Genomic DNA, 21,785 nt, shown 5'->3' with positions numbered 1-21,785 from the left:
GTCTTGAACTGCCTCTTCTCCCTTACCATAAAATAATTGAGACACTACCTGGTAAAGTAGGTTAACATGCCTTGAAGGGTAGTCCATAGGCCTTTAAAAATAGTCTATAGGCCTTCAAAGATAGTCAGCAGGCCTTCAAACACAGTTAAGAGGCCTTCGGAAATATTTAAAAGGCCTATTGCCTATCTTTCAAAGTAGAGTTTACGATATAATATGGGTTAACTTACTTTTATGTATCCACTATTTTGTGGTGAGGGAGCTCTTCTATAAAACTGCACATTGTTTCAGCTGACTTTTGTGTTTCTTATTTACATGGGGCTGAGAGCTGATTCGGTAGGCCAGCGAGTAAAAGCTGAACAATGGATGCATCAAGGAACCAATCACTAACTGCAGTCTGGATACGTACAATCATTGGCTGCCTAACCAATTATCAACTCCAAATGTTTCTCTTATCCTTGAGGCACTCCTAGCTATCATTTCCTGTTATGTGGATGATAACCAGCCATCAACCATTATCCATATCTGCTCCGTCATAGGGTAAGTATCAGAAAGAACACTGTGCAAGAATCCCAAAGCAATTTCCGGGACAGTTCTTGCCCACAATCAGGTTGTTGCTCAAGCACAAATACTATCAAAAACCACAACATCGCTCATTGAGCGGCAGTCTCTGTTGGGCTATGGAAGTCCTCAAATTCCAGGCACTCGTCTTCGACAAGCTCAACGAAGAAGACCTCTACAGCGGCATCAGCCTAGGCTCCACCCCCCTCCTCCTCAAACTCCTCAAACTCCCCCTCTCCAACCCCTCCCAAGTCGCCGTCCTCTCCTGGCGCTGGGATGGCGACCTCGCCACCCGCGGCTCCAAAAACATCGCCCGAGTCATCCAATCAGCCAAAAGACTAAACATCCAATACCTCTTCCTCGACATCATCTCCATCGACCAAACCCTCTCCAGAGAAGCCCTCATCCAACAAGTGGTCTCCTTCTCCTCCCTCTACAAAACCATCCTAGTGATTGCTGTCTACCGAGGCCAGGGCGCTTTTATACACGTTAATATCTACCGCCCTTGGATCTTGCATGAGATACAACTGTGCAGGTATAATCCTACTAGGATTATTCCTTGACATGGCTGTTGGGGGCCGGGTGCCATGGGAGCAGGACGAGCTTGAGGCTCGGTTTGGGGGTCTGTGGTCGAAGGGGTTTTTGAAGTCAATTATTGGAGTGCTGTGCAAGAAGATTGGGATGACGTGCGTGGCAGATTTTAGGTATATCTTACCGCGGTACTCACCACCCTTGATCAGGGCGTATGAGAAGTTCAGTCAGAATGATTATCTGCTTACAGTTGCACTTCTTTGCGATCTGGAGGTATCCTTACGGGATGAGCTGTTTTGGAATGCTGGAGCCGTGGGTTATGACCGTTATAGGTTTGAGGAGGTTATCGAGGAAAGTTTGGACCCTAAGTGGGACCGCGAATGCACATACTACGGGATTTTTCTGGATGGAACTCAGGTTGGGGTTTGTAAGAGGGTTGTGAAACAGGCCAAGGTTTCGAGTCAGAACCCTCTTTGGTAGTACGTGTATGTGCTCCTTGTTGAGCTAAACGTGGGCCGTGTTATTTTTGAGGCGCTTGGGTTCGGGGGTTTGGAGTGGGAAGAAACTCGGACGAAACTAAAGGGTTGTTCTTGGAGGGATGGAGGGGATGTTGTGTATAGAGAGAGGAGAGAAAGAGAGAGAAAACGAGCTGTGTTTGTACTTCTTTGTAGTGTGTATCATTGTTTGTTTCCTCTACCTAGCTCGACAGCTACTCGCAACTTGTGGGCGAGACCGACAGCCGCATCTGTGACCCTGGCATAGATACCGCCGTCCTCCTCCATTCTCCAAATGAGTACCAGGGAAATATGCCCGAGGAAACCAGCCTCAAATCCCCAATCAGATATATAAACGAAGGGATTTGTGCTTGTGTAATGTGCTCCGACGTATGTCTGTCAAAATGTATGACAGTACAAACGAAGGTGCAATGTGTTAGGTACGTCGTAACCCTCCAAACGACTGTGGTATCAAATATTCAACCTCAACCCCCCCCCCCCCCCCCCTTCCTCCGTCATCTAATTCCTCCTCGCCGTCCGCTAATTTACCCCCTCGCCCTCCCTCTTAACAACCTCATCATCAACAACCAGCCTCCTCCACCATATTCTCCCGATTTAAATACCTCGTCTCCCTGTAACTCGTAAGACACAGAAGAGGTAGTCGTGCTGACGCTGATCTGAGCGCCGAGAGAGGTGAGTGTCTTGACAATGGCAGGGTGGATTCACTGCCCGGCCCCTAACAGAAGAGACGCGGATGGGGATGGTGACATAGCTGGCTGTGCTGCCGGGTGTTGTTGTTGGGACGGCGGCGGCGGAGCTGACGTCGATTTCTAGGGTGCGGTTGCTGCTGCGGCGGTGACTCAGGGCGCGTTGAACCATCTTGACTGAGGTGTGTGACAAATTGGGTGTGGTGGGTTGGTAGGTGTGCTTTTATGAGACGTAGGAGGGAGTATAAAGTAGTGTTCAAGATGGCTCAGGTCCAAGTCGAAGAAGAGTCTTTAGTTATCACTGTTGCTGATTCTGGAAATGTGAGAAAAGTGTGGGCCACCCGCGGGTAGAAGTAGGATTGCGGCGAGCAGCAATGACAAGGTGTTTCTCCACGTTCAGGAATGCGTGGAACCTCGGACTCTTGTTTGCCAGTGGCCACCTCTTCCAGGTCGACCTCCACTGCAGGATCGCCAGCCGACGACATGGTTTGATCTTCGACAGTGGCCTCTACCTTCGACCCGCTCTTATTCTTGCGGAATTAATGTGGGCGGGATGGAACTCTGAGGAATGCTCCCGCTGCGCCGTGCCGCGGGTGTGCCGTTTCGCTTTGCGCAGCTACCAGGTAGCTGGGTCTCGAGTGCCGGGGCCGGGCCAGGGTGAAACAGTTCTGACGGGGTTCGAGAGGGCCGGAATGCTGCTGCATGATCTCGCTTGTTTGTGCACTTGGGAGTCGAATATCGTAAAGACCGAATATCATGCCCCAAAAACGAGGAGGCAGTTTGTCTACGATACGGCGATGATCAAGTGAAAGGAATGAATCGAGATGGTTCTGGCGAAGCAGACTCATTACTTCGACTTGGGACGAACGTGTTGTTATAGAGGCTCCAGTGAGGCACTGTCAAGAACGTGGTCCTGCTGGTGGCGGCCATGGCTTTGACCCATTTTGCCACCACCAACCCAGCTACTTAGTCATTCCCTGTCTTTCACTATGCCACCATGGTGAATCATGAAGTCTTCGGCACGTGCGTTGTTGCGATCGAGAAGAGTTCTAGACCTTTCCACTTGAGCCCCTGATTTTTGGTGACGGCTCTTGAATTGTCAAGTTGGACATTTGTTGTTAAGAACTTCGAAACAAAGCAACCCAATATCAACAGTCGCCATCAGAAGGCTCAGCCCCCACGCTCACCCCCACGATCCAAAATCGCGACAGTGGTTGTCAAGATGACAAGTTGTGCGACAAGCCAAGTTCATCCACCCCAGGCCAGGCTGGCCCCCTATCAGCCTTACACCTCCACGATCTACTGCCGTGAGAAACACTTGATCTCCTTCATGCAGAAACTCCAGATCGACATTGCAGAGGAGACACGTGCCGATTTGTGTTATCGACCAAAACAAGAATAGAGGTGGCAAAATGTTGTAATGCTTGCTGAGAAACAAAAGTCAAGATCGACTGTGATGTGATATGCCTGTCATAGTAATACAGCGTGTTATACAGTTGCTATTCCCATCCAAATGCGCCACAAGTCTCCATGTAGAATGCCCGTCCATTATGCTCCCATCCATTATGCTCCATACAGATACGAATCCCGCGTCCAGTTTTATACACGCCCCAATGAATATGATGTCGAAACTAAATGGCACTAGCCAAGTACTTTCGCTGATCTTGCATCGAATTTCCCCAATGCCTCAGCCTCGCCTGCATCCCATATTCCCACTCGGGCAACGAGACCAACTCCTTGAGAAAAGGACCCTGCTTCCCCGTCTCGCTTGCTCTGACCCACGACGAGATGGCATTCAGCACCTTGAGCGAGTCGGCGTCAAATACCATGCCGGCCATACGCATCTCCTCAAACATGTTGAGCACACCTTCGGCATTGCCGTACCTATACCACAAAATCCTCACCAGCTCGTTGTAAAAGGGCGTGCTGGCCCCCAAAACGTAGCTTGCCGGCCCAAGCTCCTTGACGCGCGGTAAAATGTTCAAGGCCAGCGGTGATGGGTGGGAAAATCTTTGGTGGAACAGACGGAGGGCGGCTAGAAGATAGCGGGGGTACAGTGGACCGTAGATGTGCAGGGGAAATAGGTCATTGCCTGGTGCGTTTTCCTCGGCGTTGGCCGCAGGAGGAGCCGTATCAGCTTTTTTGCCATTGCGTCCCTTCGTCTTCAACACGGATGGCTCCAGCTTGTCCAACCCAAACCTGGCCACCATTGGAAAGACCTCCTTTTCTAAAATATCCCACAGCTCAAAGTCTGTTTTTGTGGCCTGCATCATCCCTTCGACTCGCGCGCGCTCGGCACGGCGGAGGGCTTCGTGCTGAACGGACTTGCCGAGTGGGTTGAGCACCATGTCGGGGTCAGCTCCAACGCGGGAGGCGGCACTTTCTGAATACCCATCGGGGCTCTTGAGCTCCTCGGCTTCGGTGATGTTGAGGGCTCGGCGGGCAGCATCACGGAGGCTCGGTGGAAAGCGCAAGAGAGCTTTGTTCCAGTCATTGGTGTTGGCTGCTTGTGTCATGGGGTGACTCTTGCCGTAGGGATGTTGGAGCTGTCTAGTATTTCTCGCTTCGACGTCGGCGGCATCTTGCATGATGATGTCGATTGTCTCACTAGCTGACGGCTGGGCTGGTAAATCCAAGGCCGCATCGCTCTTGGGCCAGCGCTGCTGCGTAGGCTTGAGGAGCGAGGGGTCTTGATGGCTCGAAGGTGACTGCTTGGCGGCAATTTCTTCAAAGATAGCCTTGAAGGCATCACGCTCGGTGGGTGTGATGGTCGATCGATCTCCAGCCTCTGTGAGAAGATGGTTCAATTCTCTGGGAGGGGGTCGCTCGTAGTCTTCTGGAAGCTCGAAGGGGATGGATTCTCTTTTCGGGCCACCGGAAGCAGGGCCTCGCCTGTAAGATCCTGTTCTGTTTGGACGGGAGGATCTCCTTGGGGGCATATATGAAGACGGTCTGAGGGGCAGGTTTGTCGCCGCTGTGGTGTGCACAAAGGCTCGCAATGCTGGATTTGGAGCGGCATGCCGAGATATCCTCTGCAGGGTCCGGGTCTGGTAGAGAAATGGGAGAAGTGTTGTTGACATTTTGGAGACTGGTTGCGCACTATGAGTCCAGTCTTTGTTTGATGGGCAGGGCACAAGAATCTTTTGCGCACAGCACCGGCGGCAGCGCTATCCAAAATTTCCAAAAGAATTGCCTGCAGGGGTTGACAAATTGTGAGCGCTAGACTTCTCACAGTACTAGCGTCTGCTGTTCATTGTGGGGGAGTGGGGCACCTGGGCAGCCAACCCCACCAGGTTTGCCCCGTGATTACGCGACTGGATTGCATTTGCGACTCGAGCGCGTCGGGCTTAATTGATTTTCATCTGCCAGCGCGACAGTTCACGTTTTGCTTTCTCTTGTCTTTGTCCACCTTCAGGTTGCTCTTTGGCACAAGGAACCTCCAACCTCGATCACCCTTGCTTAGTTTTTGGCAGCTCTTGACACCCTCCATTGGACTTTGACTTTTGTTTGAGATATTTAATTGCTCTCAGCTCGACACAAAATGCCCCCTAAGAAGGAGCCCGTCATCAGTGCCTTTGAGCGGAAGCGTTTGGAGAACATTGCGGCGAACAATGCGATCCTCAGTGGGATATCAGCGACGGCTGATAAGATCATTCCTTCGAAAGCGATACCCACGAAAACCAAGGCGAAAAAATCTACGCCACGTAAACGCGAACCGACCAAAGTCGCCCACCAGCCCGCCACAAGAAGAAGCACGCGCTTAGCTGGTGTCGACGCTGACAACGACACCCTCAAGCGCAAGTTTGAGGTCGAGGTCGAGGCCGCGGCTGAGAAGGCGAAAGCCAAGAAGCTCCGAGTCAACGGAGACTTGCAGCTAGGAGACATTTCGGTAGAGGGGCGCAAATGGGAAGGCGGTGTTGACGGACTCGGGCTGCTCAAGGGCTTGTCAGTTCGCGGTGCCCAACCTGGTGTCAAAACCTTTGACGAAGACGATGTCGAGGAAACTTCAGATGAGAATCTCAAGGAGCTGAGACTGCGCATGCGCAATCTCAAGATGTACGATAAATGGCCAGTTGCCGGTATGTTGTCCATGATGCATTGGCTCGCCCAACCCCAGGTTGACTGACACGAAGCAGACATTAAGATTGTTCCGCAGCGCATCTACTCAATGGGCTTCCATCCAACAGAGGACAAACCGATCATCTTTGCCGGCGATAAGGAAGGGGCCATGGGTATCTTCGATGCGTCCCAAGAGCCGATCAAGACCGAAGATGACGAAGACGAAGAAAGCTACTCTGACCCCGTGATATCAGCATTCAAGACGCACGCTCGCACCATTACCTCTTTTCAATTTTCCTCCGTCGATGCCAATGCCGTCTACACATCCTCTTACGATTCCTCCATCCGCAAGCTCGACTTGGACAAGGGGGTATCCACTCAGGTTTTTGCCCCGGTCGATGCAGGCGTGGAGCTTCCCATCAGTGCAATGGACATACCATCGACGGACCCAAACACGATTGTATTCTCGACACTAAATGGTCAGCTTGGACGCCATGACATCCGGACCAAGCCGGCGGATGCTGAGATCTGGCATCTCGTGGATCCTAAAATCGGAGGGTTTTCTTTACATCCTCTACAGCCTCACCTTGTGGCTGCCGCATCGCTCGACCGCACTTTAAAGATCTGGGACTTGCGGAAAATACAAGGGACGGGGGATATGCGGAAGCCCGTCTTGCTGGGAGAGCATGAGTCCCGCTTGTCTGTCTCACATGCTAGCTGGAGCAGCGCCGGCCATATCGCGACGTCTAGCTACGATGATACCATCAAGATCTACTCTTTCCCTGATGCGGGCTCCTGGAAAGCAGGCGTCGAGCTTATTGACGACCAGATGGAACCAGTGCACAAGATTGCCCATAACAACCAAACTGGACGCTGGGTAACCATCTTGAAGCCTCAGTGGCAGAAGAGCCCATTTGACGGGATTCAAAAGTTCGCCATTGGCAACATGAACCGGTTCGTGGACATTTATGCGGCGAACGGAGAGCAACTGGCACAGCTGGACGGCGATGGCATCACGGCTGTGCCGGCTGTAGCGCATTTTCACCCTACATTGGAATGGGTTGCCGGCGGTAATGCCAGCGGCAAGCTGTGCCTGTGGATGTAGCTTCTCTGTAATATCTTAGGAAATGGTTGAAGGGTTGTGTGGCTGGTTGGTTGGCATAGAGTGTGAGACGAGGCGTGCGAGGTGATGATACCATGTACAATGCAACGGGAGTAATGTGTAGTGTTTTGTATGAGAAACTTTTGTATGACATGGAGTAGGAGAAGGCAGAACCTGGAATAACTATATATATACAATGCTGGGCTACCAACATATGTCATCCGAAACGGCCTCGATGGCTGTTGGCCCCATCATCTGCTCACGCACAATGTGCGGCGGAGCAATCAATGCTGACGCGGCCGAGGTACAGGGTGTGGGAATTCTGTCAACGATATTTCAAACCCATAGGGGACTTTCCAGTTTCCCGTGCCCAGCTTCTAAAGATCGGAAACTTTCCTAATCTCTGTCTCGCATGTGACTCCATCTCTTGGAGACACAAAGGCGAACATGGGCTTGAGGCTGGCGTCATGCGGTCCCACCGCCGGGCTGCCTATCGATAAGATAAGCGCACTCTTCAACCATCAGGTACCTACCTATTCCAAGGCAGCCTTGGGTGGACCCGAACAAGAATATCAACCATCAAGAGATAGGATTTGGCATCGGGGAGCATCTGATGCCATGTCGCCATAACCACAGCTCTGTAGCTCAAGCCATCACCTGAGTAACTGCGAGATACTGCGTAAAACACGGAAACCTTGGAAAACGGCATTTGACAAGCTCCCGGGTCAAAGTCGCGGCGGCTGTTGATTCCCTGCGCACCCGCTAAGCCCAATGCCGTCAAGGCACCCACTTGGCAGCAGACGCCCTGTCATCACCGTTCAGTGCGTGCATCAATCAACTCGGACCGCCTCGCTGTGCTCCGTCAACATCCGACACCTACCTTAGCACAGCGACCAGCGACACAACGGCGGTCCCTCTCACTGGCCAACCTCTTTTTTTTCTTTTTCTTTTTTTTAACCTCGTACCGCACATCTGTACTCCCCTAGAAACACAACTCCATCTTGTACCTATCCAGACTTTATTGACCGGTGATGCCATGATGCCTCATCCCCCAGCTCCAACCAACCCCACCTGATAAGCCCTACGGTTCGGCGCTAGGCTCCCTTGGCTTGTATCGCTGCCATCACCTGCCATCAACCACCTATCCACCATCCCCCAGCCTAGACCGCTGTCTGCCAGCCTGCAGAACGGTGTCACCTCTTCTCCAGGCATCCGACCGTCTGGTTCTTCCAATCTCTCTTCCTGCCAGCTGTGGTACGGAACCCTCGTTCATCACGGTACAAAGACAAGTGCATAGGGTTCCATTACGACAGCCTCGCTTTACCCGTCTCTTAGACGGTAGCAGTCGTCCACCATGGCTACTCCCAGTCAGTCAACGTCGTCTGCCGTTGCAGTTCCAATTGCTCCAGTAGAGGATACAACTGCTCCCTCTCCTGCCCCCACGAGCTCCCAGTCAGCAGCCCTCTCCAAGTCACAACACCTCGCCCACCCCCCTCCATCATCGGCCGTAAGAACACCGAATGCCGCCAGCCACGACGAGCGCACAGTGCGCCGCGTTTCACGAAAACTCCAAAAGAAACGCCATGACGACGAACACACTCCCACCATGGAGCTCCCCGAATCACTGAAACAACAAGGCGACCATGCTGATAGCGATGAGGAAGTACTGCGGCCCCAGGGCTATGGCGGCGGCATGTTTATGAACATGAACCAGAGCATATTCGGTCTGATAGCAGCAGCCGGTAGCCAGGCCGACTTTGGCGATCGCTTCGAAGGCCAGAGCTCGGACGAAGACGATAACGACGTCGAAAGGGAAAATCCGATGGCCATGACCATTGCTGGGCACAAAGCCTTGCACCACAAGCCCTCCAAAAGCTTGAGCAGCCATCTTGCTCAGTCGACAGTGTTGAGGAAACATGGCGCCACCTCGAACAAGGTTGAAAGCAAGCATCGTAGAAAGATATCCGAGAGCCGTTTATTGCGCTCTGTGCCTGGTCTTTCCAAGTTGACTTCCAGGGCCAAGTCAAGCCTAAAGCCGCCGAAAACACAGGACGCAGAAACCGAAAAGCCGGGCGAGATGGACGACAAAGCCGAAGAAGCTTCTGCTTCTCAACCAGCTTCTGAGGTCACGCCTACGATCGAAATCACCAGGACCGAAAGTCGACAGACAGCACCGGTTATGAGCCGGATGCTGGAGGCGCGCGCGCAAATGGCTGCACGACCAAGCTTTGATCTGGAGAGGCCCTCGGGTGAACAAGCACACAGGCCAGAAGCTGGCGAAACAGGACCAACAGAACTGGCCAAGAGGCTCCAGGAGATCTTCCAGTTTGATACCCCAGAAGAAGTCATCAATGGTGGGTGACACGGATCCAACAGGAGGACATTAATAATTGGGGCACTGGCTAACGGAGAAACCATGCAGAATTTCCATGCTGGCTCCTTCAAAATGTATTACTCCAAGGATACATGTATATCACGGCCGGCCACGTTGCCTTTTACGCATACCTGCCCAAGAAAGCCGTAAGACTCGTCCTGTTTCGTCAGTGACACCCCCGATGCTAATGATACGTAGAATGAGGTGACAAAGTCTGGGTATCTTGCCAAGTGTGGCAAGCACAACCCCAAGTACAACCGCTACTTCTTCAGGCTCAAGGGAGATGTCCTGTCGTATTATAGAGACACCCAAAACCTATACTTTCCCAGCGGCCAAGTCGATCTCAGATACGGCATATCCGCAGAGATCACCGACAAGGACAAGGAAGGTGTCAACTTCACCATTGTGACCCACAAGAGAACCTACTACTTTAGAGCCGACAGCTCGTCTAGTGCCAAGGAATGGGTCAAGAGCCTGCGCAAGGTGATCTTCAAATCACACAACGATGGCGACAGCGTCAAGATCTCGTTGCCCATCGCCAACATTCTTGATGTGGAAGAAACCCAAATGTTGGGTTTCCGCCTGAAAAACGTGCAAGATACGAGTCATTGACAACGATGAGACATACGCCATTGACGAGGTATGCCTCCCGATTGTTTGTGCTGTCATGTCGAGACACTGGACCAATGATGACCATTAGTATTTCTTCTCCTTCTTCAGCTTTAGCGAAGAAGCCATTGACGTTCTCAAGACGCTCGTGGAGGGTTCTTCCTTGCAAACGCCAGGACAGAATGAGCTCGATGAACCTGCCTCTGAGGCACAGTCGAAGCGAACCAGCACGAGCGGCAGTCGTGAGCAAGTGCTCAAATCACTCAATACCCGTGGAGGCAAAATTACCCAGAGCATCAAAACCACGCTGTCGCCCATCTCGCCAGGACAACGTTCACCGAGCCCGCGCCCATGTCTCGACGGGCCCCGCACTAGTTTTGATGGGTTTCGGCCTTTCAGCAGGCGAAGTGTTGATGTCAGCCGCGACGATATCCGCGGAAAGTCCCCACGTCGCAGCTTTAGCGAACGCCGGACTTCCTTCCACAGGCGCCATTTGTCTGAGAGCGGGACTGATCACGATATGGAGAGACAAGAAGGCAGTGATTCTTATGTCCAAAGCATGGAGGACCCCAGCCAAGCGAGCATGTCTGGACTGATCGTCTCCGGAAGCAGCGAAGCCCCTTCGGCAAGCCAGATCCTTAGAGGGAGTGAGGTCTTTCACAACCCAGCCATCCACAGGTCGGCCTCAGCACCCCGCGCGCGGAATGAGCCAGCCGTGCCCGAGGCGCCAGGAACAGTCAAGGCCTCTCGGCCCCCATCGATTTCAGCTCAGAATGGTGAAACGGAGGGAAATCAGGCCATGCCAACGCTGCAGAACACTGCCACAGTGGGGACCTTCCCATTCAAGGGTGCTGGTGCGCTCATGGGCTATCTGGATAGACAGTCCAGGAGGATGAGCAATCTCCTCGCGACAGAGTCTATGGGATATGTTGAGAAGGTATCAGGTATGTGGAAGGGCGGCAAGAAACACTATGACGAGCCTGCCGGCTTAAGAACCGATGAAGAAGATGCTGAAGACAACCCCGATGAGCGAGCCACCCATGAAGCCCGGTTCAGGGAACACTTTGCCCTGCCCAAGACTGAGAAGCTCCAGGCTGCTTACTATGCGCACATGATGCGCGTACTTCCGCTCTACGGCAAGATCTACATCGGTAATCGTCACTTTTGCTTCCGCAGCCTGCTGCCAGGCACCCGCACCAAGCTTGTCCTTCCGCTCAAGGATATCGAAAATGTCGATAAAGAGAAGGGCTTCCGGTTTGGCTATGCCGGTTTGGTGGTGGTGATCCGTGGCCATGAAGAGCTCTTCTTCGAGTTCAACCGGGCCGAGATACGTGATGACTGCACCATCACGGTTCTGCAGAACCTGGAGGCGACCCGATATGTTCGTGATTCGGGTCTGTTGGACAGTGAGGATGCAGAAGATGCGCAGGCTGCTGTGGCGGAGCGGGATGCACTCCGGGAGGCCCGGAACGAGGAGTTTCCACATCATGAGGTCAAGCTGCCCCATGACGCCCATTGTGTCTCTGAAGCGCCGACCATTTTGTTTGATGATCCCAAGGCTTCCATCCTCAACTTTAAGCCCAGCAAGTCCATGAAGATCACTTGTCTTACGATTGGGTCTCGTGGAGATGTTCAACCCTATATTGCCCTTTGCAAGCGACTGATGAAGGATGGCCATCGTCCCAGGATTTGCACTCACGCTGAGTTCCGAGACTGGATCGAGAGTCATGGGATTGAGTTTCGCCCTGTGGGTGGTGACCCAAGCGAGCTGATGAGGCTCTGCATTCAGAACGGCACCTTCACCTGGGCATTTCTCAAAGAGGCGAACTCGACGATGCGTGGCTGGCTTGACGACCTTCTTGTCACGGCTTGGGAAGCGTGCAAGGGCAGCGACCTCTTGATCGAATCACCCAGTGCCATGGCTGGCATTCACATCGCAGAGGCTCTTGGCATCCCATACTTCCGCGCCTTCACGATGCCGTGGACCCGCACTCGCGCCTACCCCCACGCCTTCATCATGCCTGGACAAAAGCTTGGAGGAGCCTACAATTACGTGACCTACACTCTGTTTGACAATGTGTTTTGGCAAACCACCGCCAGTCAAATCAACCGGTGGCGCAACGTCTGGCTTGGGTTGCCAAACACGACACTTGACAAGCTGCAGATTAACAAGGTCCCGTTCTTGTACAACTTCTCTCCGTTTGTGGTCCCACCGCCCATTGACTTTAGTGACTGGATCCGCGTCACCGGGTACTGGTTTCTCGACGAGGGCGACGAGAACAAGTGGCAACCGTCCAAGGAGCTGCTCGACTTCATCGACAAGGCCCGGGCAGACGGCAAAAAGCTTGTGTACGTTGGCTTTGGGTCTATTATAGTGCCTGACCCGGCCAAGATGACACAAGAGGTGATTGATGCTGTGCAGAAGGCGGATGTCAGATGCATTCTGAGCAAAGGCTGGAGTGACCGGTTACCTGGCTCGGGTGATGAAAAGGTTCCTGGTCCTGAAGAGGCCAAGGTTGAGCCACAGCTGCCGGAGGAGATCTTCCAGATCCAGTCAGCACCTCATGACTGGTTGTTCAAGCAGATTGATGCTGCTGCTCACCACGGGGGAAGCGGAACTACGGGTGCCAGTTTGCGGGCTGGCATTCCCACGATTATCAGGCCATTTTTTGGTGACCAGTTCTTCTTTGGAAGCCGGGTTGAGGACTTGGGAGTGGGAATCTGTCTCAAGAAGTGGGGGGCGAATTCTTTTGCAAGGGCGCTGTGGGAGGCTACGCACAGCGAGAGGATGATTGTGAAGGCGAGGGTGTTGGGGGAGCAGATTCGCAAAGTATGTTTCACACCGACTGCCCTATGCATACACTCGCGATGGTTACTGACAATTGGATTATAGGAAAATGGAGTTGACACAGCGGTCCAGTGCATCTACCGCGACATGGAATATGCCACCAATCTCATCCGGTCCAAGATGGGTAAGAACCATGCTCGGACAGGTGAGAATGTCAGCATGACGGAGGCCAACCTCAACAACGAGGATGAGGAGGAGAGCTGGACCTTTGTGGGAGACTCGGACACGGTCGAAGACTTGAGTTCCGAGGCTCTCATGAAGACGGTAGCCGATCTGAGAGACCTTCAAGCTTATCATGGCGACAATGCCGACAAGACTCAGGGTAATACAGTGGTAGGGGGCGCGGTGGGCGCTGGAGTGGAGACGGTGAAGGGGAAGGGGGTGAGTTAATTGTGCTGTCTGTGCGGTGATTTGGATCTGATGTTTTGCGATGGTTTCTTTCCTTGGTTTGACACACAGCTCTTGTTTCTTTGACAATAACATTCGTCCTGTGGCTTGGTGAAAGCTTTTGTACCTACCTACATGGCAAAGAGGCCTGAGATGACTAACTGTTTTTCTTTTTTTTTCCTCTTACAGGTTCAGATTTGGAGGTGGTTGTTTGGATAAACAGAGGAGGGGGAGGGCTAGCAACCGGGCGTTTTTGGGTTTCCTATTTTCTTTTTTTTTCTTTTACGACGGGGAGATGATGCTTTTTTCAACACGCAAAGGTAAATAATGAACGACATCGGAGCATAATGAGGCAAGACGATTTCAAGAGCAGGGCTTACAGCACCTGCCCTCGGTTGAGATGAAACAGATACAGAGATAGGAGATACAAGCTTTGATAGAGGGTGCCGACGGGGGGAGAAACTGGATAGTTAAGTAAGAGGGGCAAAGGGCTTCTTAATGCTATGGAGTCTTTCCTATAGGTACTATTAGTGGACATATGGGTGGTGGGATGTAATGAATTGTAAACATTTCTTCAGAGTGAATGGTGGGTTTTGTTTGGGTGATGGTTTATGTGGTATTTTGGAGCAGAATGGATATGTGATGTACACAACTTACGAAAGAATCTTTTGAGACAAAATGTAAAACGCAGCAAAAGACTTTACCTGATATATGTATGTGTATGTACATGTTGATTTTGTTTTTCTGGGTTCAGAAATAAGAGGAGAATGAACATTTGCAACGCCTAGACTATTTCCAGTTCATGATGCCAGACATGCAAACACACATGGAGATGACCTTTTCGAAGCCGCCTGAATCTTGACGATTTGGTGTATAACTGTAGAAAATGACATGACCGGGGTCTTGAAATGCTCCCAGTTGTAGATTTCATTCCTTCAACTATATTGAAGAGGTCAAGACGCTCGGAGATGCTCCAGAAGTTTCAAAAGCCAGATATATATCCATACAAGAAAGGCCTCACACAGACCAAAGAACCTGACCGATACGTGGATGACAAGTTTTCAATACCTTGATTGTCTTTGACAACGGTTTGCTACCCGACAGATCTACCAAACGGCTGGGATGGAACTTTCTTTGGCTGCAGAGTCTTGTGACTGGGCGGAGAGACAAAGACTCATTGATTCTCTTGCTCCTGGGCAGAGCCACCCTTGGTTTGTCAAGGGACGGCTAGAATTAGATAGGTTTCCTTGTTTGCCCACGCTCACGGAGTAAAACACACGGCAAGACCAACTGAAAGCATAGCGATAATTATTGTGAATAGTTTGCACGGTTGGACTGCAACTATTCACATCTCATCCACAGAGGGAGGGAACCAAGGGTGTGATGGATATGTTTTCGCCTCTGGGAGACATGTTTCAGGAGCAGCTTCAGAGGCAGCAGTCGAGTCACTGTGTCAGGAGACCTTGGTGGATGATGACAGACCACGGACAGGGAATGCGGGAGGTGGATGATTGGTTGCGTCACGCCACTTTGGCTTTGGATTGGATCAAGAGAGCTTCCAGAAGGTCTGTATTTGACTGGTAGGCTAGAGCCGCACGTTGGAGCAGGTGGAAGAGCTGATCCGAACATATACACCACACAAGATCATAACCAGTCCAAACTGTTGGGATATGGCCGGCAGAAAGGAATGTGTTGACAATGGAGAAAGCGAGTCAGTGGATGAGTGGATGGAATGCATCTCTTCCGAGTTTGAGCCACAGCACCAGCCACAACTGACCCCGCAACCGGGAGAGCAGCAGCAGGTGGTGGTGGAAACTGGCCAACCAAAGGCAGCCTTGAAGCGGAGGAGCCCCGGAAAGGGTACAAAAGGGCCTGCCCATCCCGCCCAATCTTGGGGGAAGGCCCCAAGGCCGGTTCCATTGCGACGACGACTCCCATCACTTTTTTTTTTTTTTTACACAATTACATCACCGGTATCTATTTTTGCTACACAGCCTCCCAACTTTATACACATATCGACACAAGCTGCACAAGCCCTACATTTGTCAACAAGAGCATAGCTTGTTGCCAGTCGAACTTCCACCCATCCATCAACAAGTCTGCTGATTTAGATACCGTTGACACACGTTCGGCTTGCTCATTTTGATATCTCCGGCGGCGCAAAGTGGCTCGAGCGTCTCTTGCTCAGAATTCCGACAGACCAATCAGCATCCTTATAGAAGCTTGGACCACCCACCCATCTCAGCTGCACGACGCTAGGCCCTGTTTGAACTGATAGCTCCCCACCACCTGCAGCTTCGATTGCTGCAACTGATTGTGAGCTTTCACAGGAGTCGCGATCCAGGACATAAGTTGCGGAAACTTGGCCGTTGTTTGCTTCCTTCCCAACTTCACCACACAACGAACCCATCCATCAATACTTGTTCCACGCGTGTCATCGCGCGATGGGTAGAGACAGGAAGCTTCATTCGTAAGCATTTTCCTTCAAAACCACCAGAGCAGCAACAGTCCCTCGAACTAGGTAACAAAAGCTGACCCATCATACACTCGACAGCCGACTACCTTTCATCGACTCACGAACATAAAACCAATCCTTTCAGAACAAACACGCGCACGACCCCAAACAATGGGGAAAACCAAAACAATTCGGCTGGGTAACCGGCTGCGGTACCCCATCACCATCGTCCGCCTCCTCAAGAACCCCGGCGACACGGTCAAAAAGCAAGATGCGCTTATGGAGTACTCGTTCAAATGGTACAAGGAAGTCGGCGACACCATTCGCGGCGAGACGTGGGAGGAGGAGCAAACCACCTACGCGGACTGGAGCTCGCCCTCGGATGGTACCCTCAACGCCTGGAGCATCAAGGAGGGTCAGGTCATCAAGCAGGACGGACCCTGCGTGCTGATTGACGAGGACTGTTCCCACGAGATCCAGTTCCAGGGACTTTGCGCCATCTGCGGAAAGGACATGACCGAGGCCAACTGGGCCGCCGAGACGCGCGACACGGAGCGCGCCCCCATCAGCATGGTGCACGACCAGACGAACCTCACCGTCAGCAGCACCCACGCCCAAAAATCGGAGCGTGAGCTGCAGAAGAGATTGCTGGAGAGCCGCAAGCTCAGTTTGGTGGTGGATTTGGACCAGACGGTTATTCAGGCCTGCATTGATCCCACGGTGGGGGAGTGGATGAAGGACCCGACGAACCCAAATTACGACTCGGTCAAGAATGTCAAGACGTTTCAGCTGGATGACGGACCGCACGCGGTGGTGAGGAAATGTTGGTACTACATCAAAATGCGCCCGGGCTTGGAGGGGTTCCTGAAGCGGATTTCCACCATGTACGAGCTGCATGTCTACACCATGGGCACTCGCGCCTACGCGCAAAACGTGGCGCGTGTTATCGACCCGGAGAAGAAGTTGTTTGGCAACCGAGTTATTAGTCGCGACGAAAACGGCAACATGTACTCAAAGAGTTTGCAGCGCTTATTCCCTGTCAGCACCAACATGGTGGTGATTATCGATGACAGATCCGACGTTTGGCCGCATAACAGGCCCAACCTCGTCAAGGTCACCCCGTACGAGTTCTTCAAGGGAATCGGCGATATTAACGCGAGCTTTTTGCCAAAGAGACAGGATTTGCTCACCTCGGCGCCGTCGACGAATGGTGTCAAGAAGGCGGAGAAGACGGCCGATAAGAACGCCAAGGCTGTCGCGACAGGCAAGGATACTGATGAGGTGACAAAGGAACAGCTTGAGGAACAGCAGTCGGCGCTGGAGAAGCAGATTAATGAACGACCGCTACAATTACTTCAGGAGAAGCAGGACAAGGAGGATGAGGAGGCGGAGAAGGCTACGGGCCACTCGGATGATAGTGCTTCGTCTCGATCTTCGTCGCCACCACCACAGCGACACAAGGTCCTCTTGGACGACGACAGGGAACTCGAGTTTTTGGAGAAACACCTCACGCAACTACACAAGGCTTACTATGCTAGCTACGATCAAAAGAAGTCGAAGCGAACCATTGGCGAGGATGTGCCTGATGTAGGGAACCTGCTCAACAACCTCAAGGCCAAGGTGCTTAGAGGGCACCAAATCGCCTTGTCGGGTGTTTTGCCCCAAAACACGGATATTTACCGGTCAGAAATCGGGCAGCAAATCACCAGCTTTGGCGCCAGGCTTAGGTCGACAGTCAGCAAAGAAGTGACGCATCTTGTTGTAAACACTTCTCAGCCAGGAACGGCCAAGCTCAATGCTGCCAGGCGGTACCCTCATATCAAGGTTGTCGGTCTGGAGTGGCTCGCGCAGTGCTTTACTGAGTGGACATCTGTGGATGAGACTCCATATCTGTACTTCAAGGAGGATGTTAATAACGTCGGAGCTGCTCGCCAAGCTGAAGAGTCATCCGATGACAACGATGAAGATATGGGGGGCATTGAGACGGGCAATACCGCGCCCAAGACCCCGCAGCAAAAGAGGAATAAGCTGCAAATACAGCTACCCCCTCGAGGTGACGACCAGGATGACGACGATGCAGACGACGATGAAGACGGACTTCTACCGGATGAGGTGGAGGAAGGACAAATGTCGCCTATCGACGGGCTGAAGACCTTTAACTGGGGGTCGGCCGAGGACGAATTGGCAGAGTTCCTTGCGTCTGGATCGGACGATGACGATGACGACGAGGATATGGACGAGGAGGACGAGGAGGACGAGGAAGACGACGAAGATTTTGCTCCTCCTGATGAGTCGGAGTCGTCTTCCTCATCGGAGGAGTCGAGCGCCAGTCGGAAGAGGAGCCGGAGTCGGAGTGGCAGTCCGGCGACTCGAAAGAGGAAGTTGGAGGATGATGTCGGTGATGGGGAAGAGGATGGGAACAACGATGACGAAGGTGAGGAGAACAGCCCTGCGAAGAGGATGAGGAGGATGAAGAGCGCGAGGGGGTCTTCGCTGAGGCACCAGTATGAGGCTGCGCCTGATTTGCCTACACCGGCGGTGACGGGGGATGAAGATGGTGTTGAGGACAAGGTGGAGGAGGAGGGGCAGAACTTTACTGACCTTGACGAGGAGGCTCTGGCGGCTGATCTTGAGGCTGAGTTTGCGGCGGATCTGGAGGCGGAGTTTAATTCCGCGTGAAGGGGGTGATTCTGTTGTACATAGCTATTTACTTGGTATTTTCCACTCTCGGCGGGGGTTTTATGGTTGGGTTTTGGGTTGGTTGGGTTTTGGGGGTTGGGGGGGGTGGAGGTTGTTTCTTGTGAGCAGGCAAAGCGGGCGTCGTGGCTGCATTGATGCATTTTGGGCAGAGATTCTTTTATTAATTTTCGTTCTTTGTTGTCTTGAGTAAATTTCGGGAGGAAATATACCCCTTACAACCATCTATCTTTCATTAGGCTCTTCAGAGATGATTTTCGTGTTCTGACAGTGAATGTTGGAAATGGCATTCGAGCAATTGGCCAATCCTGAGCCGGTTCGTGCGCAGATCTGCGATGCCAAGCGTTACGTAATCTTTGTTGCTGAGGCTCCCCGCCAAATAATGGTCCGTGCGCCGAACCCAGTGCTGTCGTCAATTCCAAGCACCTCTGGGGGAAGCTTTCCTGATCGCCGATTGAAGACACTACCCAGACAACACCAACCCTCGCTCGGCCCCCAAGAACCGTCCTCTCGCCGTAACACACGATTTGCTGGGCGGGCACCTCCGATTGACGAAGAAAGCGAAAACACTCAGGTACGAGGACGAGTGAATGAATCCGGAGGAGCAGGAGGGCAACAGTTGACGAGGTGGAATAGGGAGGACAGAAACAGAAAGATTGCCCAAGATGCCGCAGGATATGCCGCCTGTTGGGGGGTATGGGGCTGTGCAGTACAAGGTTGGTGTTTTTTCTCTTTCAGAGGGGTGGGGGTGAGGGGTTAGGGCGACAACGATGGATGGACAACGAGGCCGATGATGAGATTGGGATGGGTATTGGGGGGCAGCGGATAGGATTGAGTGGCGGGAAGGGGTAGATGACGGAGAAATATTCTTGAAGGGGATCAACCAGGCCTGCGGAGAGAAGGAAGCGACGGCGGCGGGTGCAAGACTGTTCGACACTTTGTTTGCAGTGAGGACCGAAGGACAGAGAGAGACACGGCGGGAATTCAGAGATAACGAACGCACACAGCTGGTGGTGGAATATTTTGGTTGGGACAAATCATGGGTATATCTGGAAGCCGAAACTACATTGACAACATCGAAGCTCGCCCGCAACATGGAAGCGCCTGGATCAAGAGGAGGAAGAACGCAGGACATCAAGACCTGGAGCTGACGTTTTTGGCTTTATAGCGCAACCTCCCCGCCCACGGCCTTTTCCGTCCCCGTAACCTTATCCTCGCCTCGGCAGGCCTGATGGTCTACGGCTGGTACCAGCTTGTTGTGGGTGTCAGAGAGATGAAGTATTTTTTACCTTTTTTTGCCCCTTGTTTCGAAGAAACCCAAAAGACTGATGATTTCCGCCCAGTGAAATGGCCCGCGAAAAGATGTGGGCGCGCATCCACCTCATCCCTATGCTCCAGGCCGAGTGCGACCGCGACCTTGTCCGCAGACACCTGGCTGACCAGGCGAGGGAGAAGGAGCTGTTGGGGGAGAACTTTAAGGTTTACAACTCTGATAGGTATGTCTTTTTTTCTTTTTTCTTTTTTCCGTGTGGGAAAAGGGTGCTAATATTGAGAGTAGATACGTCCGGCCTACCTTTGCGGCTGTGCCTCAGCATGTTACGAAATAGATGGGGGTCTTGACGATGGGCGGATGGATGTTGGAGGGACACCTAGACTATTACAGAAAAAAACAGAGTTTATGCTTGTGTTTGAGAGGGTGTGTATATACTTGATGAAGACAATAGAGGGGACACTTACAGATTTGAAGTTCAAGCATAACAAGGGGTAGTGGTGGACAGGGTGTAAGCTCTGAGCCACGCTCAAGCTTGGGGTTTGAGGACTTGAGTCATTCAACCAAGGCATTCCAACCCACCACACACATACCACACTCCACAACCACACAAACTCTTTTGATAAGACGTAGGAAAGAGGCAACAAACATCAAATATGGGTATAGCCTCGCCCGCTCGCCCGGCTAGCTCAATCGGTAGTGCGTGAGACTCTTAAGGAGTACTCCGAAATCTCAAGGTTGTGGGTTCGACCCCCACGTCGGGCTCAATTCCCGTCGGACGATTGATTCGATATTCTTTTTGACTTTTCCATCTGTTATTTTTGAACCGTGTTAGTGGTGGTTACATCTACCAGGCTTCAAGTTTTGCTGCCCACAATCGCCACGACTTGAAGAGTGTGTTAGCCAGCACTTTTAGCACCTCGCCCAATGAGGGAAGATGGCCAAAGTAGTAGCATCAGGCATTTTTTCTCAAAATCGTCTGCAGAGGATATTGCGTTCGTCCTCTCGGTCATTTTCCTGTGTTCACCTAAGAGACGTGACAAAACTTCAAGAGAACCGGTTTCGGTACTGTAACCCAAACAGAAAAGTGTTCTTGATAGGGGGTGATGAGCAGAACATGAACACCATCAGCGCCGTCTGTCACCCACCTTCGATAGAACTTGGACATAAACGTTTCGAATACCCGAGATATAAAAGCTTCCTTCAATGTGATATAAACAACAAACATGATGGTCTGGTATTTTAACTTTGACCAACAACACGCAATCCAACACCAAACACCCCCCCCTTTACCCAGCCCCCTTAACAACCCTAAAGCCATCGGAAACCGCCTTGGCTATCTCCTCATTCCCTATGGTCCCACAGCCCCAAGGCAGAGGCAGCATCGATCCACTGGCGTCTCTGTATCGCACCCCGACAGCCCGCGCGGCAAAAATTTATCGGCCAGCTCTTTCGCGTGTTGATCCCGTTTCTTACACAATAACAGCGGCAGCCCTTCCTGGTCCCCGCGAGCGACTAAAGGCATGACTTTCTACTCCAGCTCAGGGGAGACACTGCTAAGAACGGACAGGCGTGCTCAATAAGCGGGCGATCTGCCCTGAAAGCCCTAATCAATTACCCGAAGCTTTTTTATAATGAGGGGCGCGCGGGGGCACGCCCCTCTGGAGAGAACTAACGTGGGGGGAGTGGTGGGC

At 52.2% G+C, this 21,785-nt stretch overlaps 6 protein-coding genes across 6 annotated transcripts, besides 1 other annotated feature; 5 read left to right on the top strand and 1 right to left on the bottom strand.

Annotated features, from left to right (window-relative positions):
• Positions 1 to 677: 677 nt before the first annotated feature.
• PODANS_5_6610 (uncharacterized protein) lies at positions 678 to 1,121 on the top strand (the record flags this gene model as incomplete). Its single annotated transcript, XM_001905131.1, has 1 exon — positions 678 to 1,121. One exon carries the CDS (start codon positions 678 to 680, stop codon positions 1,119 to 1,121), a length of 444 nt encoding a protein of 147 aa, XP_001905166.1.
• A 2,800-nt stretch (positions 1,122 to 3,921) lies between these two features.
• Positions 3,922 to 5,370, bottom strand: PODANS_5_6600 (uncharacterized protein; the record flags this gene model as incomplete). The annotated part of the gene is made up of 1 exon (XM_001905130.1): positions 3,922 to 5,370. The coding sequence occupies one exon, from the start codon at positions 5,368 to 5,370 to the stop codon at positions 3,922 to 3,924; it is 1,449 nt and encodes a 482-aa protein (XP_001905165.1).
• Positions 5,371 to 5,831: 461 nt separating this feature from the next.
• PODANS_5_6590 (uncharacterized protein) lies at positions 5,832 to 7,454 on the top strand (the record flags this gene model as incomplete). Its single annotated transcript, XM_001905129.1, has 2 exons — positions 5,832 to 6,369; positions 6,427 to 7,454. The coding sequence occupies 2 exons, from the start codon at positions 5,832 to 5,834 to the stop codon at positions 7,452 to 7,454; spliced, it is 1,566 nt and encodes a 521-aa protein (XP_001905164.1).
• Positions 7,455 to 8,793: 1,339 nt separating this feature from the next.
• PODANS_5_6580 (uncharacterized protein) lies at positions 8,794 to 13,672 on the top strand (the record flags this gene model as incomplete). The annotated part of the gene is made up of 6 exons (XM_001905128.1): positions 8,794 to 9,809; positions 9,863 to 9,971; positions 10,024 to 10,377; positions 10,424 to 10,465; positions 10,526 to 13,240; positions 13,328 to 13,672. Coding segments are annotated over 6 exons (4,581 nt in total), but the record flags the coding sequence as incomplete, so codon positions are not given.
• Positions 13,673 to 16,295: 2,623 nt separating this feature from the next.
• Positions 16,296 to 18,803, top strand: PODANS_5_6570 (uncharacterized protein; the record flags this gene model as incomplete). Its single annotated transcript, XM_001905127.1, has 1 exon — positions 16,296 to 18,803. The coding sequence occupies one exon, from the start codon at positions 16,296 to 16,298 to the stop codon at positions 18,801 to 18,803; it is 2,508 nt and encodes an 835-aa protein (XP_001905162.1).
• Positions 18,804 to 19,486: 683 nt separating this feature from the next.
• Positions 19,487 to 20,428, top strand: PODANS_5_6560 (uncharacterized protein; the record flags this gene model as incomplete). Its single annotated transcript, XM_001905126.1, has 4 exons — positions 19,487 to 19,537; positions 19,990 to 20,099; positions 20,165 to 20,317; positions 20,380 to 20,428. 4 exons carry the CDS (start codon positions 19,487 to 19,489, stop codon positions 20,426 to 20,428), a joined length of 363 nt encoding a protein of 120 aa, XP_001905161.1.
• Positions 20,429 to 20,769: 341 nt separating this feature from the next.
• Positions 20,770 to 20,856, top strand: a tRNA (tRNA-Lys).
• The last annotated feature ends 929 nt before the right edge of the window (positions 20,857 to 21,785 follow it).

This window comes from Podospora anserina, chromosome 5, assembly GCF_000226545.1.
Source record: "Podospora anserina S mat+ genomic DNA chromosome 5, supercontig 8".
In the NCBI taxonomy this organism is placed as follows: domain Eukaryota; kingdom Fungi; phylum Ascomycota; class Sordariomycetes; order Sordariales; family Podosporaceae; genus Podospora; species Podospora anserina.
The sequence above is the reverse complement of the archived record's forward strand: the minus strand, read 5'-3'. Positions and strand labels throughout refer to the sequence as shown.